General features: G+C 38.8%; 1 protein-coding gene across 5 annotated transcripts in view; it reads right to left on the reverse strand.

Moving 5' to 3' along the window:
• Positions 1-15,381: 15,381 nt before the first annotated feature.
• Positions 15,382-19,815, reverse strand: part of ATG5 (autophagy related 5) — an 82,215-nt gene continuing 77,781 nt past the window's right edge. For all 5 annotated transcript variants that reach the window (XM_026120013.2, XM_064508839.1, XM_026120011.2 and 2 more), the window contains one exon: positions 15,382-17,724. In XM_026120013.2, coding sequence (XP_025975798.1) covers positions 17,588-17,724 — 137 coding nt within the window. In that variant the 3' untranslated portion in view covers positions 15,382-17,587. The remainder of the gene's footprint in view (positions 17,725-19,815) is intronic.

Consider the following 19,815-nt stretch of genomic DNA (forward strand, 5'->3'; position numbering starts at 1 on the left):
CAAGACAGTTTCTTCCTTATCACTTCTATAACATCTTGGTCAGCTTGGGCACTGATATGTGTAACAGCATGTATATGCTGTATCCTGCTTATAGCTACTTTACCTCCCTGGAATTATTTTTAAAAAGGCAGGAATGGAGAAGAATGAAAACAGAAGACAAGTCCAATGCTTTGCAGACTTTTTGTCCTGGTGCACACACAAATTAAATTGTTTTTGTCTCCTCCCACCATTCCTGAGGTAGAATTAGTAACGAGGAGCAAATCTCATCTCACACTCTCTTGCAGCTTTTAAAACATAAAGAGTAAATGGCAAACTTACCTTTTGTCTCCTTTTGAAACTTAGCTTTTATTGGTAACAAGTAAAATTAAACTGGTTGTTGCTGTTAAACCTCTGTGCTGTTTCCTCACATGTATTAGTCATGACCAATTCTACTTGGCAGTTGTCCTTCTAAAAAAACAGAACAGAGAGAAGGGTTAAGCACTCCCATACAATTTACCCAGTAAATTTGTCATACCCCTTATATAGAGTTGTCCCTCCAGTTCTTCCTGTTCCCTAACATATCTGGCAGTTTGAACAATGTTGGCAATATTTGAGCAATTAGGCATTCCAAGTGGAAAGGTTAACATACGTTACCCTCAAACGTAGGGTGTGTTTTGTCTTGTACCTTCAACCCTCTTTGACGAGCATTTATTGCACAATGACCACAAAATAGGAAGGTCTTTCAATTATAATATGGCCTAGATGGCTTTGATTTAGTAAAGGAACAGCATTGCAGTGGCTAGGATGAGACAAACATCTTGACTTGGGTGCTGTAGAGACAGTTAAGGAGCTCACAAAGAGGAAGCTTCATTACTGCTATCACTTTCTGAGTATTAAAGCCTTTTTGCATACTGGCACAAAAACAGGCAAAAGATAACTCATAAAAGCAAGCAGCCTAGTGGAGCTCAGAGTAGGACTGGTCAGGAAGATGCAAGCTTTGCTGTTAATTTTCCCCTCTTATGGTTGAGGGATGCCAGCACTGGAGTTTCTTTTCAGCCAACTCTAGCAGCAGTGCTTCGTCCACAGTTCAAGCCCTGTGGGACAGCGCTGGACAGGACTGGAGAAGTCCTACTAGCTCACACGGGGCAAGGAGAACCTGCAAGATTGCTGTTCACCAGGAAAGGGACAAAACTCACTCCTGAGCCAGCAAGTGCAGGAGATAAGACCTTCGACCCAAGCCATCGATAAGATTGGAGACCACTTGCACGCTGCAGCTGCAGCCTGGTTGTCCAGACCAGGCACTTCCACATGGCACGTTCAGAGGACATCCACATGGCCACAGGGACATCTCACAGGGTGCTGGGCCCTCCAGCCCCACAGGCTTCCCCCGGCACACCTCCCCGGGGGTCAGCCCCGCATGGGGAGAACCGCTAAGCGTTGGGTGCTTGGCCTCTCCACTTGTGGCTAGTGGTATTTCCCTGGACTAGGGTGATGTTGATGTTCATAATGAAGTTTTGGCAGAGAAGCAGAGACATATTGTAACTATTACCAGACTTTACATTTAGAATTTATCTCAATAAAGGACAACGGATAACCCACTCAGCTTGATGGGGGGTTTTTTGCACAAGTTTGGGTCTACACTTTCCCGTACAGTGCCAGTTCTGGTCTTCACCATTGTCTTCCTCTGACCCAGAAAAACTTGATCATGAAAATAATGTTAGTTAGAAAATAATGGAACTGATAAGTCATTACAGGCACATGTGTGTCTCATTATATATCAGTTTGGTTTCACTATATATTTTACACTATGTAACATAAATTTCACTATGCACCACAAGTATTTCAATATGTGATAGTCAGAAAGTGGCAGTTTACACTAAAAGTTTCAGTATGTGGTAGTATATTTCAAATACTATAAATTCTCCTTTTAAATGAAATGCATTGCGTAGATTAGTTAGAAATGCAGTTGTTTTAATTTACCCAATGTGGTTTTCTTTCGGAACAGTATTTATTACTGCACTGTTCAATTGCCATATTTATTTTTATCATACGTATCAGTGGATGATTAACTGAAAATTTATTAAACATACACTGTACAGGATTCAGGCAACCTGAGCACCATTTCTTAGATCTTTTTATCTCAACTCAGTTTATACTATTTTAACACTGCTCTGATACCTTAAAATTCGCAATAGAATCACCAGTAAAGTTTTTCTACTCAAAGTATTATTTGATAGCAATCCTTGCATGCTCTTCAAGCAAAATAAGCTTCCTACATGAGGCCTGCTGTCTGTTCTTTTTTTTTTTTTTTTAAGTGACTCCTCTTTGAGCAAGTAAAATTGGAGGGACCTGAAAGCCCTTCCAAAGGTGAGTTGTTAAAGCAACAACTAGGTGTACCGAGGTGCTCCATTTAACTGTTATTTACTGCAAATGATCATGAGCTTCGTTTCGATTGCAACAAGGAGCAGAGGATCCACCTTGTGAGCACTGCGCTGGTTGTAATTGCTTTTAAGTGACCCGATCAGCTGACCACATCAGTCATCGTGTTAACCAGGCCTTTGAGTAGCAAACCTCTTCCCAGTTGCTAAAAAGCGGTATTCACTGCAATATTGCTACACCAAAAAGCTTTGCCATATGTTAGAGTTACCGGGTCATCACATTACCACACGTGACATCCTTCAGCATCAGGAGGTACTGAATGCCTTTGAAAAATACTTGGCAAGTATCTGGGATATGAACCAAGCACATATCAAAAGCAACCAGGTGGCTCAGTAAGCCGAGCCATGTGCTCAGGGAGGACCAGCTCCTGCACCCCTAGCCAAAGCGGTACAGTGCTTCCAGGGAGCTGCAGCAGCAATTTCCCCACATCCAGGACCTACAGCAGCAACTGCAGAAAGAGAAAAGAAAAACATTAGGCTAAATGATGGCTATGAGTTCTCCCTTGTTTTTACCTCCTCTAAACATGAGCTGAACCAGGCAGCAGCTCCTGCAAGGATCTATTTTATTCAGCAGAGGTCACAGCGCTATGCTGAGCTCCAGCCCAAGAGAGAAACACCGTCCAGCTATCTGTGCTCTGCCTTCTGCCCCTCAGATATAACCATGGAGATAATTTTCTAGCAATTTTCAATTAATAATTTCAATGTGGTAACAGTCTAAACCAAACTTCTTCACTCAGGAAATCTCCAGGCCTGATCCACCTGCTCTCGCAGCAGATGATAACAGGGAGCCTCGGCGACTCTGAAAAAGCCACTTAGAAAGTTTCAAGGACCTGGATTAGTTGGAAGCGAGGTCTGTTAATTTAACTCCTTGCCCCATTGCAGGCCTGGCACACCTCCCTGCCTCCTTGCCAAACAGTTCAAGCACCTACTAACCGAGGAGAAGGTAAAGAGCTTCGGATGTAACGTGCTGGATTTCGGCCCAACGGCTTTAAAACTCCTGACCCACAACAGCAGCTTATCTGTGCTTGGAGGTCAAAGACCTGGTAAAGCCCTGCTGGCAGGTGCTTGCTGGCAGAGTCTCAAATGTTTGGATCTTCGGATTAGACTCATTCTTTGTTTCCTTACGTGTGGGGCCAAAAGGGCCATAAAAATGGTCAGTGACCCTCTAGGGGATGAACTGGAGTCTGTTTATGCTCATTTTTAACAGCAAAACGTATCATTACTTCCTTAGCTCCTTAGCGCACAGGAGCAGGAACCAAATGTTTACAACATACAACTTTGCTACCTTGTACCGTCTTCCAAAATGTAAAACCAGGACCAGCAGTACTCTTTATTTATTGTTGATAGCTATCAATAAATTCCGCCCCAAAGATACCATGAAGCAAAGCCCACCCGTATCAGGTATTTTCCGGTGACCAGACAAATCCGTGTCGGACATGAGGGAGAGGGATGACCCGGAGAACAGCAATCACTGCTTTCACCCAAGACAGGGGCTAGGAGTAAGGGGAGCTGCCTTCCCACAGCCTGACGCTTTGAACTAAGAGCTTTTCCCACGTGCCTCCACACATGCGGCTCCGGAGAAGCCCAGCTATTCCTCTTATTCTTTAAGAAAAGAGGAAGAAACAACTGCACAAACTTTCCCGTATTCATTTATTGCCATGTCAGAGCTGGGCTGAGATACGTACAAAGTCTTGTATTTATGCCACTGCCGATACTGCCAACAAAAGCTAAATTACAGTGATTTTCCTGTAGTCAGCTTGCTTGCAGGTTTTAGAGTGAAGGAAATACATTACACATATCCTTCAAGTCTCCTCCTAAACACTGCCAGTGCATAATTTTAGCTTACTCTTATTACTGATCATGTGTAATTGATGCTGAGCCATCCTTTAGTCGTCATGAAAGTTATACTAAGCTGTTGCATTACTTTCACTAACCCACTTTATCCAAATATTTTAATATTTCTTCACTGAAAAGGCAGAACAGTGACAAAAGTACATAAAATGTGTACCAACTCACTCACCAAACCCAAGCCTTTTCATTTGACCCAGTTAAGTTTCAATCATAACCTGAAATGCATGGATTCAGAAAAACAAATTACAGCATAGCTTGGGTCTCTGTCATGATTTCAGAAGCAGTTGGTATTGACTCGCAGAGCGTAGTTTCATGTGTACTAATAACACTTAACGTAGAAGTTTTTCATCTTAGCTGACTGAAGAAGTAGGACCATTTGTAGCATATAATTAAGCTGTTGAGTTTCCACTGCTGTGGATATGACCTACGTTTTTTCCTCTTTACTCAGCTATGGCTGAAGCTAACATCTGTTCATCAAAATCCTTCTGTTTTGAATCAACTTATCTCCACCTATGCAAATCTGAGAGAAGAAATGCTCACAGCTTTGTTCATATTCCCGATAGCTATGGCATTTCTGTGGAAGCAGAAGTCACTGCCATGTTTATGGTTTATGGACATTTCTCTATTTAAAGTCAGCTTCTACAGGTTTTCACACAGAAAGCTTACACCAGCCGTATTTCCTCCAAATGCAGCAGCAAAACATTTTTATCAGCACTTAATAGGCAAGAGCCTTGCAAAGCAACACCTTAAAGAAAAAAATTGATTGAAAGGGTGTCTTGGCATAGTATTAACATTTTCCGTATCAACAGCTTCCTGCATGCTTTTCCGTTGATTTTCTTCTTCAGCCTTTCTTTCTTCTTGAAAAAAGAAAAAAATATTTATTAGTGCTTCTTTTAGTTCTGATTCATAACAACTGAAAAATTCAATGTAGTGCTGCAAACCGTATTCTGCTGATCCTACAGGAGGAGAAAGCCCGGCTAGACCAAATCTTTTCATTCATTCATCGCTGTAAAAAAGTTCCTGCTTCTAACCAACGCTCTCTTCAGTATAGGTGCGTGCCTTCGCTTCACTGGTGAGATTGCTTAAGAGTTTTGATTGGAAAGAGCCTTTCCTAGATGCTTGTACTATGATTTTTCATGCTGCAGGGCATTAGAAAACTGCAAAATTCAGAATCTGTTGAACTCTACCTGTATAGATAAGGAGAACTTTTCCTATTCTAGAATTGGAATTTGCAACATTATTTACAAGGACGGCAAAACCCTCAGCTTTCATTTACTAAATGCTCCACGAATACAGGCTAAAGCCCTAAAGGACACTCAGTGGTCACTGCTGTATCTTAAGCAGGTTGGCCAAATGAGAATAAATAGCTTGTTGATTTAAAGGACAACCACAGAGCCCCTCTGCAGTTGCACAATGCATTTTACCTTCTGGAAAACCACACAAAATGAGCAAACCATTTGTTTAATGCTGGATTTTATACCTAAATATGTGCTGGTTCCCATTTCCCAGAAGCATAGGATAACAGTGAAATAGTCAAATTTCACTCTGCCATAGTAACAAAAACCAGCAGTCAAAAATAGGGCAGCACAGAGGGATACTATAACCAGCAGTTGTCTTCTGAGGTTAGCATATCTAATTGTTTCCTTGTGTGTTAATTGATTTTTTCCCCCTCCTGATATCCCATTACTTCCATGGAGGTAGCAGATCCAAAGAGCTGGAGAGGAATAAACCAAACCCAAATAACTTCTCACATAGAGATTTCTGAGGACCCTGTAATCCTAGGATGTGTTTAGGAAACTCAGAAGTTGGCAAATGTTTCTGCTGCAAAGGAGTTGTGCCTGGTATATGGACTGAGGTGTAACCTTTGGAAAGGAAATTGCCCAAGAGGCACAAACCAACGCTGTTCCCAAGAAGAATAAAAGGCAGAGAGGAACCTCATGGGTCTGGACAAACCCTGAACTGTCACAGTCCATGCAAAATCCAAACCAAGGAGATCAAAAAGCAACAGCACTCTGAATTCATCCTGAACAACTGCCAGCATAAAATGGGTTCTCACCTTTCCCTTAAAAGCTCTAGCCCTGGAATTTCTCCCTCAAATGCTTCTGTGGAAATAATGGAAAACATCAAAACATAACTCAAGAATCAATCTGGCTCCTCTGGACATCCCACCTTGGCATACCTTATGACTTGGTGGGCAGGAGAGGGGAAGCCACACTGTCCTTTACTTGCTTCAGAGAGCAATACCCCAGAGCATACTGAAAGCGATAATTTCCATCCACCACATAACCTAGAAACCTGAAAACTGCTCTGCTAGTAGAAATCTAATGTACTAGTGAGTAACCAGAAGCGACCTACTGCTTGCTTTCATGAATGGTCACAATATTCTGAAGATGCTGCGACTGCAATTCACAGTTCTGATATGTCTAGCAGGGTGGATTTCTGCTACTGGTCTCCAGACTGGTTAGTATATCAAGGGACAGGTGGGAAGAGAACAGAACACAAAATACTGACTACTGCATAAATTAATTTTTCCTTTTGGTCTGCCTTTAAAAAAGATATTAGACCAGTCAATTTTGTCCACTTCTTTTGGGGGAAAGCTGCTAACAGCCCCCACTAACTACTTGCAGAAAGATAAGTGCTTTGAGATGATGAGATTGTTTGTGCACACAGCCACCACGTGTAGTAAAAAGTAATTTGAGGATGTACTTGAAGGACTTCAGCAGGTACAAACAAGAGTTAAAGTCTGCAGTTGCCATAGTTTAACCCATATGGGTAATGAAATTGGTCACCAATGTAGCAACTGTTGGTCACTGTCAATGAGAGGAGAGGTGTCACTCCGCCAATGCACTGCCACTGCCCCTCGTGTCATTACCTCTAACCCTTAAGCCAGTGCATCCTTAAGCCAGTGCATCCATATGTCTGTGCCACAACTGCACGTCTGCAGTTACTCACCTTGTCACAGTATTCACCATGTATTTCTCAATAAATGAGAAGTGGATGGCTACAAGCAGACAGGTCAGGCAACCATTCTCCTATTGTTACAATAATTGGGATGTCTCGAGACTCTCAATTATGATAACGAAGTAATTATTGTGGTCTGATCTTGTAGAAATCTTTTGGACGTTATCCTTTCCCGATGGTCCAAGGAATTCTGTTATTTTGTTTGACAGAAGAGGCAGAATCAGTAGTCTGCGTGATGAATCCTTACATAATCAGCCTCTTTGAGTCAGATCAAAGAGGAGCAGCTCTGTCTCAGACTGCAATATTCATTCCGCTCTTCTTATCTGTTGGGAGCTGCATTTGCCAGACACAGTATTTTCCAGTAGAGAAAGTGAGATCCAGGATCTGCCTAACCAGAGTACCACCTCCCCCTAACTATATATACTAAGCTCAGCCATATCAAAGCAGTCAAGAAAATGGTGCTGCATTGCATTGGTTCAAATTAAACAAGCCAACTGAAAGATTTTTTACATTTTATTTCTGAGGGATGAATAAGTTGCCTTCTACTCTCCAAACCATAGTGCTAAATACCAAAGACACTGTGAAAGGGGCATCTCTATTATTCAAAAATTTTTTGTGTTCTTTTGGTAGATTAATTGCATTTAAATTTTTGGTTAAACACACAAACAGGCACAGCTTTTTGTTGCTGCTTTAAATGAAGCCAAAAGAGAACAAAAGGCATTCAACTGAACCAATTTTGTTTATAAACATACTAATTTTAAGAGTGCTATGTGTACACTTAAAATGAATTTAAAGCAACCAACCTTTGCAGTATCATGCCTATTTTCACTGTATCCAAATAATCCATAAATCCAGATGCAAGTTGTCACAGTCATTTCTCTGGAGAGCTTGGAAAGTTAAAAGTCAATGTTTCCTATTAATTAATAATTGTTTTCAGCTGCTCTGGCAAGTGATTAAAAAAAAGTGTCTGTCTTTAATGTTAGAATACAAAAGTTTTCTTCTTTAGAGGCCCAAGCACCAAGCGGGAATTGCCTCATTTGCAGGAAAGTGTCATACTTGATTGCTTGGAACATCTGTAAGCAAACGAGATGTGCAGATACCGTACTTGCCATCGCAATGATTTTCCATAGAGCATCCATTAAAATTACCTATTGAGCAGTTTGAGAGGAATATCAGTTGAGATAATTACAACAATACTTAATCAAGTATCATGCTATATGAAAGAGCTGTCCTAAGCTTTCCCATAAACAAACTGTACAGGTTGTGCATCATTTACCAAAATGCCCTCTTACCAACTTAATATCAAATACCCTTTAAACTACAGTGTTTTAACCTTTACAGTGCAAAACATTATAGCACCTTTCTTTCCCAAACTCTAAACCATTATCAAGATAGTACCAACACATTGCATGACATATGAATGGATAGTTAAACATTACAGCGATTCTGACTAGTTCCTCCTCCACAGCAGGATTCAACACTGCTTCACTTGCCAAGGCCCCTTGTGGCTTACAGGGATCCACTTTATTCCTGTTTATCTCCAGTGGCTACATCTGACCAAAGGAGAGAGCAGCTGATGCCTGATATCAGAGGAGGAATGCCATCCTTAGCTGACTTCCATCACTTCTCAAGCGTGGCAAACAAGCAAAACAATACAGCTCTAGAAGAGTGGTCCAGGACATTGTTTTCATGAAAGTGGTGTGAGGTTTTGGGGTCCCTTTTTAATTTCCATAATAACCCTGCCAAACTGGGTTGGACCAGTCTCTTGAAATACTCCTCTTGCTTCCAGATTATTTGAAACTTCTGCCCAGGTTGTTGCAACTCACTGTATCCAAAGCATGCACGTCGCATAAGAGATGCGCCTGGGCTCAGGTCCCTCCCTTGGCTTCCAACCTGTTTTTAAATACCAGTTCAAGGATTTGATTCCAGTTTTCCAAGAGGATATTGGCTATAATCAAAGACTGGAATTTCACTTACCCACCACCAGACCTACTAGGCTTCTCTAGGACAATACTGATCTCCAAAAGTTGAGCGGGGGATAAAGTATTCTCCTTATAGTCACATCATCTTTTATCAAACAAAATATTTCAAATGAATCAAGATCAAAATCAATCAAGATTAATCAATCTTTTTTGGGGGGGAGGGGACCCCAAAGACTTCTATTAGCACTGTCAGACCATCTTTAGAAAACACAGCAAATGCTTCAGCTTTGAGACTTTCCACCATAAGTGGTGCTTATGGGCAAAATCCTTTATTCTTACACTTCTACCAATTGATTCTCCCAATAAAATTGAAATAAAAGTTCTCATGGAAGCAGAACTTTCACATCCCTGTAAAAGGACAACAGATCTCATGGCACAAACTGGAGAACTCTGCCTGCAAAGTGGAATGTGCTCACATTAAGATAAGAAGCAGTAAAATGCCTAGTTATCTTCTCACCTTCCCAAACACCAGACAATTACAGCTGAGAAATATTTCTTTTCTGCTGCATCAAGAAACTTGTAGAGCTAATGAAAGTACAGGATTTGGCCTCCTCCCATTCTGGTACATCACAAGAGTTGTTGCTGGCTCCTTCTAGCTTTCGGCTTCTGGCTCTAGTTCCAAGAACTCTTGAGATATTCTTCATATGTTGATGCAGGATTTTTTTTTGGACTAAATAGCAAACTTTATATCCATCTCTGCAAGGCAATGAACACAGATAAAGCTGCAGACTGTTCTGAGCAAGCAAACAACATGGATGTATTCAGGGAACTGAAAGGTTGGGGAATGCTTTACTGACAGAAATCAAAAGACCAGGATGAGAATGATAGTCAGCTATTTTTCTGAAGAAGGAGATCCTTCCACCAGTACAGACTGATACCCTTTCTACATGATGCAAATGCCGTTTGATATAAATAAGTCCCTAAGAAGAAAACTAAACGTGAGGGTGGGTACTCAAATTCATTACCCTAGGATAAAGGTATCCACAATAATTACTCATTTTCACACTCTCACTACCTTGTCTATGCTAGAGAAAGCACCTTACTCTTACTGAGACATAAGCAACCTATCTACCTTGGGACACCGGGAGGTAAAAGTTAGCTATCTATGGGTCACTCTGAAAAGCAAACGCCCTTGTTTATTATGTGGCAACTGTGGCACATGCCTGTACCTTAAGATGTTAAGGATCTCCTCTCTTGTTTAATTGTATCCACATCCACTTCAATGCAGTGTCTTCACAAAACATTAGGATCAAAGTAGAACACCTAAACACATTACAGTTCATGCTAATCAAGTATCATATTTAAGATTAAGAATGTGTTTTTATCCTAGGCAGGCAACATCTCACAGCAAAGAGTTACCTGCTGATGCTGCAAACTGGAAGGCTTTGATTATTTCAGCATTTTCCAGTGATGAATAAACTCCCTTAAAAAAATTTTTTGAACTCTCAAGCCTCCTGATAGCATCAAATGTTTGGGAACAGAGGCTGCATGTGGTTTTGAAGCATTGTTAATTGCACACAGTAACACAAGCAAGGATTGATGCGGGTGCCGGGAGAGGGAGGAGGATTGTGTAATGCTATTATGGGCCTCCTGGATATGCCATCACATGATCTTGATTAGTCTTTCTTTTTGAAAGTTTACAGAAAGCTGATTGCACAAGGACAGCAAAAGAAGTGTGAATGAAGTAGGTAAAAGCCTTTGTAGATACCTCAATTTATCTCAGTGCCAATTTTTAAAGTGAATTTAATTTACACCTCTGTTATCTAGCTAGCACCTTGTGTGATTACTCAGACCAAGTCTCTGCCAGAGGTGTGGTTCAAAAAACTTGAAAGACCTAAATTTCAAAAATCCTGAAATGATAGCTCAAGAATTAGTCTTCACACCCAGTAGCTATACTTCACTTTTCTCATCAATCAAGGCATGCAACAAAAAAGAAAGGACTATATTATGAAAAACAGTGACATCTAGATTGGGGGTGGGAGGTGCAAGTAGGTAGGCTGCAGATATAGAAATGTTTTTTTCCCCGACCCCATTTCAAGAGACACCAAACCCAAACCACTTCACAGAGGCCAGAGGGTATCTGCTTCCCTGCTACATCTCCCAGAGGAAGGCAACCTCAGCAGAACCCATGGATGCATTCACATTTCAGCAAGAGATAAAAGAAAAAGTAGTTCTTCTTATTGACATACAAAGAAACACCCACAATATATTTCAAGGAAATCATAAGAAGACATATTAGGATCTTGCCCTCTTACCATTTAAATAATTGAATGCACGACCAGAAGTAGGACATCACTAACTTCACTGAAAACAGACGTTAGGATTTCTTAGTGAAGGACATTTGAGCAATACATTAAGCTGATTTTTTTTTATTGCCACAATGGCTCTCGTCCCAGTGATTTCCTCAAGAGATGACAAGTGCGCTTATGTTTTATATGCAATAAAACAAAACTGGACAGTTTTGATAAGGGAGCAGATCCACCAAATTGGCTGTGAACTTGCCTGAATGGTTCAGCAAAAACCTATCACAGTAGAAAGGTAAAAGTCCTTATGCAATTTCCTATTTAAAAGTAGCAAACTGCAGAGAGCAGAAAGGCTAGTGATTAAAAGCAACATGCCCTCTTCCTACAGTCTGATTATGAGCATTTACATCTTTTTCTACAACCAACCCCAATAAAACGTCACCTTATTCTGACTGGCAAATGAAACAGAAATGGTTTGTGATCAAAACTGGTTTTGATATTATACATTGAAACTTTATTTTGCTATTATGTATGAAACATTCATAAAAGTATAAGAGAGACTTCAAAATCACAAAACAATTAACTCCTGTGACACAAAGTTCCCCAAATGAATCCATCATCTGCTCCCTGAGTAAAAAAGAAATGCCGGTGATTCGGTTTTCCACAAAACATATCAGGAAACAATAACAAAAAATGGTTGTGCAAACCTCATCTAAGTTTTGTGCAGTACCTCCTGACTCTTGGTAGTTGAATATTCAAGGCCCAGATCTAGGATCTGCTGCAGAGGAAGAAGTCCTGAAATGATATTTTTTGAAATAAAGGCCTTCTTAAGCAACACACTAAAATAACTAGGTTAAATATACCCTCCTAATTATATTGTTCGCTCCAGGGAACAGCAGGACTACGAAAGACCAGAGGTGTCAGATGTTGCACTTAGCACATGAAAGCCAGCACACCACTTTCACGGAAAGGGAGGAAAGGAAAACACATGGTGGAAGCTCTAAGACTGAGTGAACATGAAATCGTGGCGAGATAAAGAATCCAACCCTGTCATTCCCCTCCCCACTAACTGCTTTTCTCTCAAGCCCCACCTTTACTGTTTTTCCTTCTTGCCCTGTTCCCTCCTCTACACATCTCTCTCACTGCTTTCCTACAGGGCTACCCAGTTTGTGGTAACAGCCAGCAAAAACTAACTTGCACTTCAGATGTAGAAGGAGAAGCTTAAAAGAAGAGTCACAGAGTGCTCTGCAGATCAGGGTTTTAGTCACGTTTGCTTTTACAGTTATCGCTATCAAATGCACAAGAGGAAAAGACGACAACTTCAGAGCAAGACACCGGGCTCAAGCTGATCTCTACTCAGCTGAGGTCACGGATTAAAAAAAAAGAGAGGAAGTAAATTTAGAAAACAATGAGTTTGCAAGTAAGGGACAAAACCAGTATTCTAAAATTGTCACAGTGGAAATAATGAACAAGCCATACAACTTCCTGGGCCAGAGCAGCACTTCAGAGCCTGAGGGCCACTCCCCTAACCTGAGCGCTGCCACCGATTCGTCTTGAACGCGCTTGGATAAACTTTAAAATGACGGAACATGAGCTTGCTTTGCTAATTTTGAACTGTGGAAAAAAATCCAGCGAGGATGTGTATACATATGACTGATGGAAATCAGACCTCTGAAGTGCAGGTTATTTTAATTAAAGCTAGAATAGCATGTCAGATGCATGTTTCTGACCAGCACTTTCCATGCCAATCTTTAATTCTGCAGCGATGAGAACACACACAAGTGCCTCTTGTTTAGCTCCCACGTTAAAAGAATTGTCTTTCCTTAAACAGCAGTTGGGACGCTACTGACCGTAAGCAGCAAAATGTCACTATACGCGAGCAGAACGTAATGCAAAATAGCACTTGGCTTCTCTATGTTGTTTTTCATTTGCAGAACCCGCAAGAGAGTCCACAAAGTCTCTACAGTTTGAAAAAGAGTGAAGAACAGCTTCACAGCTGGGAATCCCATTCACATCCCCTGTTCTCGCTCCAGGATCCTTTTCGTTGAACCACGGTGTACCCCATGTTTTCTGTGACACATGTGCAATGAAATAAGGCATCATCCATTCTGCGTTAGGTAGGTGAGCGCTCTCACTAGGGCTTCTCACTTTCAGGCACCAGCTGAAGGCTTCACAAGCAAAAGCAGGTGAAACTTTGTCAGTAATAAAAGGAGGGAAAAAAAAGCCCTATATCAGGTTTTCATTTCCATAATTAATTACACAGTAAACATAAATGCACTATTTCTCATAAAACTATCTCATGCATACAACAAGGGCAATTAACAGGGGTGGGGGTGAGGATTTAGATAACAAAGCTATTGACTGTTTTTTTTCCAGCACAGCTAGTTTTCTTTGAAGGAAGACCTAACTTCTAGTAGCTTTTAAGATGCACATGTGAACTTGCAAAAAACATATTTCACAAAGTCTAGTGAATGATCCTCCAAATTCTAGGAGATGCAAAACATGTCACACTTCAGTTCTCCCCCTTCCACTGTATAAACTCAGAAATATCATAAATACTAAAGGTGGGAATATAATGTGTCTTCGTAACTAGACCATACATTTGTTCACAAAGCTTATTCATTTTATTGCATCTGTTGACCTGTATTAGGGAAGTGATGTAAGGATTAAGGCTTTTGAACATCTTCAAAGGCAGGTGCTGTTCTAAAATCTGACGCATTTTGGCAGCTTTGAGAGCAGTAAAGTCAAGCCCCTCCAACCTCCAGGTTTAGCATGGCATCTGACTGCGTCTCATTCTGCCCTGAGTGCTTTTTATCCAATATATATACTATTTAAACAAAGTGGAAAAACATACCTTTAAACTTCATATAATTGCTAGCTACTCATGTATATATATATATAAAAAAAATTAAACTACACAAAATAATCTTCATTTACCTGTTTGCATAGCTGTATTTGAAAGAACTTGTATTCTGTGTTCTTTAATCTACTGCTTACAAAAATTGATGTTTCATTTCACAATTAAAATAACTGAATTACTTGAATCTTGCAGGCATGAAAGGGGAAGGAAGGAAAGAAAACATACATCTCGTGATCATTTCAAACTTTTCTTTAACAGACTAACATGACAGTATGACTTAAAACTACAGAAATCTGAAATCTACTTCTGAGCATTTGAAACTTCACATCTTTTTACATCTCTAAAGAGATATTACTCAGGTTTAGTATGACATTTTGAAATGTCACCAATACTGTCTCAAAACCAGAAGGTTTAACACAGAACAGACACCTACCTGCTTTAGTTCGGAAATCCATTCTGTATGTGATATTCTAAAAACCTCCGTACATATCCTTTTCCTGATCATACCGATACGTATTCCCAAAAGTGACAGCACATGCAGCAACAAGCTGTTTTTGCCCCCCCCCTTTTTTTTTTAACTATGCTTTACCTTGTTCATTGGATACATTTTAATTCTAAACTTACAGGAATGTGTTTTTATTTGGCACTTTTCATTAGCATTGAAATTAATTTAGTGAGTACACTGAAATTAATTTAGCGAGTAATCTAGTGAGAAATTGATTTAGCGAGACTTTGACCAATTTTGACTGAATCTTTTTTCAGAAGTTATAGAATTTCACACTGAAGAGAAATACGTAATTATGCCAGAGTGCACCTTCTGTTACTATTATTATTCACACAGTAAGACAGTGAAAATAAAGTAGAAAGATACCACATGATTAAAATCAGATAAAGCAAAGACATCACCTCATTTTTATAACGTAGTGCTTTTGTTCAGACCCATCCTTCTACCAGCTTTACGTAAATAAACACAAAGTTTATTTACTTAAGTATTAGTAAATGTTTTCCTTCTGTCACTCCATCACACAAAGATCCTTATTCAGCTGGAAATAAAGACAGACTCAATCTTTATTTCATTTTTTAATAAAGTTTAAATAGTTAAAATAAGAGGAAAGAGTATGTTTTAAAGCCAAGCTTTTTATTGTTTGTTTCATGCCAGGCCTTAAAAGTTGGATTTACTAGCAAACACAGGCCATGAGAAGAGAGCTGTATACTTAAAATGCTGGTGTAGAATATGTTAAAATAGGCAGTGACTTACTCCATTTTACCTTAAAACAAAAGAAAGTCTTTATAGCTTTGTTTTTTTTTAATGCACTGCCTCTTATATTTATCCTGAATAATGGAAAATTATCCCTACAAAAAGGCCTTTTTTTAATATGAAGGCTCTACAAAATATTTGCTTTAACCACTGGCAGTGTGTTGAAATTCTCCAGAATATTTAGATGTGGCTGCCTACAAAAGTTTATAAATGTCAATCCAACACTAACAAAATTCCAAACAGAGCTGAAAATTAGAATAATTCAACCAAATCATCCCACTATAAGAATATTATATTTCAATTCTTCATAAACACAGATCAACACGTTTTGTTTCATTTCAAAAATCCTCCATGACCCGCAGAATACAGCATGTGTTTGTTTCACTGTTACTCTTCTCCTTCCATTGCCTTAAAGCTATTTCCTCATTTACATTTAAAACACTTTTTTCTATTGATGTTTGTGTGCCCTTGGGGTTTTTCTAGCCTCAGTTCTACCCTTGCCCAAAGAAATCCCTTCCTCTTCTCCTTAGAGAGGTTTTTGATTGATTTGCGTTGATTTTCCATCATCATCTTTTTCAGATATAGGTAAATGTCCTACCATAAAGGCAGTGTGGAAACAAAACAGAGCAGCGGCAGCAGTGGGAGCTGCCAGAACACTTGCAAACTACGATTCACTAAGAACTTCAACAGTTACTCTTTTTCAAAGAAAAATGTCATATTTTCTTCAGAAAGTGTACTTGATATGTTTATAGTAAACATACTCTTGTGCCACAAACAACCAAGAACTATAGACAGAGCAATATGGCACACAGTGATGAATTTAACGTAACATGAAAAAAATGGCAGAATCCTAGTAGCAGCTGTAATGGTAACAAACATTTAAAAACCAAAGCAATCCAATAACCTAAAAATACATCTGCTAAATTGAGGAAAAATCTATGCAATCAGATTATAAGCTTTTAAATTTCAGACTGATTACCCAGGGACTACAGCAGAAAACTAAATTCAGATGTAAAGTAGTATTAGCTTGGAAAAACTTTAGCTTTCCATAATTCAAAATAATTAAAAAGCAATACATCTGTTCATCATACTATGATTCAACTGTTTTCTAGTTTATGGGAATAAAGAGCAGGATACAATAGTTTGCAACATCCATTTACTTTTTTTTTAAAAAAAAACTTTTTAAACTGATTTAAGAAAATATTCTCACAGAAAAAAAAAATTTAGATAAGCACAAAGAAATGCCATGACAAATCCTGAGACAAATTATCCTACATCATTGCTGTTCTATGAAAACTGGTTTGAATAATAAAGATACTGGGGTACATTAAGTGACTGCATACAAATCAAAAGTATTTGTAAATTATTAAGTTGTGCATGTTTTTAAATGACAAAACATGCTCATGGGTTTACTTTAAAATCTCTCACTGCTTGTTATCAAAGTTAAAAGATCATTTGCATACCAATACACATACTGTAAACACGAAATTCTCATTAAGGAAAGATGCGTTTACAGTAATTTGATCTTTTACAAAAAGCTATTGGTAACTGAATCTCTCAGAGTCTAACTTTCTAGAAAATTAAACCAATGTTTCCACTCTCCAAGTTGAAACACGACCGCTTTAGGAAATACCCCTGTTTATTTGTTAATCAGAAATACAATCGAGTGGCATATTTCCATTTGCTCTTCAGGCTGACAGTTTCAGCTTCATTCTATTTTACAAGAAAACAGCAGACTTGCAGAAGTCCTGTAAAGTCTTTCATATCACAACTGAAGTTTAATTACAGCAGTGAAGAAAAGCAGTGGTGATGCAAAGTAAGATCAGCCCAATTGCCCCTATCTGCTGATAGAATCTCTCTTCCTGTTTGGCTTGCAGCAGTGAGGACTTCTTGTTTTGTTTCATTTTTTGTTTTTTCTGGTCAGGCTGCCTCCATCAAGGCTGACAGAAGCAGAAAGTTGACATGCCCTTATAATTCGAGCTCGAGAAGGATCCTCATACCAGTATAGCTGAGTGTCAATCAGTAGGCTGGGGAATGATACTAATGTGAAGAAAATTATCTGGATAGCTCATATGTTCACTTAGCCACTGTATTGGTGTTTCCAGCATAGGCTCAATTCCATGAATCATCACTTGAGTCTTCTTTTCTCCATCTAATTCAAAGAAAAAGAGAAACCACTAATGCACCATTCAAAATTCACAGAAAGATTAAACATACAGTTAGCTTACAGCAGACATAATTGGTGTTACAGAGTTTAACATTTAACAAAATGAAAAGCAGGAAACATTGCTATGGAGAAAGCTGAGAATTGTATCATCTAAAACAGAAACCTTAAGTTAAAATTAATTCCAAGAAAAATTTGGTTAAAATGAAACTTAATGAAAGTGCCGCTGCTCTTTACTACTTTCCTACAGCTTCCTGTTAACCCAGTTAAGGCATATCCATCCCTCCCAGTTAGAGCCATATGAGATTTGTACAGATCCTGCTTCAGATGTTAAGCTTCCTAAAAAATACAACTTTAGGAGTAAGATTTAACACTTTACATGTAATACAGCTTTTTCAGCAGAACACATCATGATATCTATCACCAAAATGTGTTTATTCCTGAAGTGATCTTATTTTGCTATGAATTACATACTTAAATATCTAGCAATATTACTGAGAATTACTCAAAGGCTAAGTTGGCACCAACTTTTTCCTCACTTAGTTTTATCTCGTGGAAAAGCTATGTTGGTAAATGATTCCCAGTATGACAAGAATATATTCTAAGAATATTTCAATTCTTTTTATTTATACTGGTCCCAAAGGATGCAAATACTTTGATCCTTTGGTTCAAATGATGGAAACCAGCCAAACCAACTGAAATAACTATCACAAAATGAACTTAAAAGCAAACAAAATATGAAAATTTATTTCAGAGTCTTGAGAGGAGAACAGCATTTGAAATATGCTCCAAATAATGACTAGGGGAAAAAAAATGACAGTAACCTTTTACTGTTTTAGTATTATACTCTGGCATTCGCACATGAACCTACCACAGTGAAATCCACAGTCAGTGCTCAGAAATATCACTGCCTTCCCTAACTGGCATCTTTTCTCCCCTCTCCCCAGAAGCAGGGACAGAACACACCAGATAACTGTGCTGCCCAAGAGCTGCACAGAAGGGAGCAGGACGGAGGAGTGACTGGACCATTACTGGCTCCTTCATTCTGTTCTCTCAGTTTCAACATAATTCCTATTTTACAACACAAATAAAATCTTACTCACGTTCGGTAAGCAATATGATTTGACGGCTATCTGAAGAAGTTTTCATTGTAAACGTGTATCTATGACAGCACAAGCTAAATTATACTAGAAACAGTTGTCCTTGAATCCTCTGTTGACTTTATGCTAGCAATAACATACTGAAGATGCAAACAGCTGTTTGTCCCAATTATAGCATTATATATTAGTTACATGCTATCTACATAATGGTATCTTATTCTGTACCAATCCTTAATTAAACATATAGAGCTTGATTCAATAAATAACACAGTATGCATGTTATCATATGGAATTAAGCATAAACATTTTACTGCAGACAGATCAGAAAATGGGCCATTGTCATTTGAAAAAAAACTATTGGTATTTCAAAACAACACAGGTTTTATCAGGCTGAAACATTACCAGTAAGGTTGTCAAGAATATAAAATCCAAAAGAAGGAGATGCTTTTGAGTAACGAAGTTTGGCAAAGTAGTTGGGCCACAGTTAAATTTTTTTTTTAAATAAAGCAACTAACTCTCCCAAAATTATTATATATATATTATATATACAAAAGCATGTATTTTAACAGTTTTCAAAATAAAGTCCATCCATGGTATTCCACAAATTGGCCAAAGTTGATGACAGTCATTTACGTTTCATGTTATCAGTTAATTTTTGGAAACAACAAATTTGGCACAGGTGGAAAAGACAGTATTAGTCTCTGATATTCTTTCTAGAAGGACTTTGCCACTGCATAACCTGCTGGAAAAAACCTGCATAGTTTAAGGACACAATAACTTTAACAAGAGTTAAATACAATCCCAGGAGCATAGAATTTCATTCTACATGCCAATGTAAAGGATATACTACTGCAAAATGACTTGATCATGCATCAAACAATTTATACAATAATTTAGACATATTAACCCTCAAATTCTTTTCTGAAGAACTTATTATGTTTTCCCACTTCCTCTAGATTTTATGTTCTAATCCTGTCCT

The sequence above is a fragment of the Dromaius novaehollandiae genome, chromosome 3 (assembly GCF_036370855.1).
Source record: "Dromaius novaehollandiae isolate bDroNov1 chromosome 3, bDroNov1.hap1, whole genome shotgun sequence".
NCBI lineage: Eukaryota > Metazoa > Chordata > Aves > Casuariiformes > Dromaiidae > Dromaius > Dromaius novaehollandiae.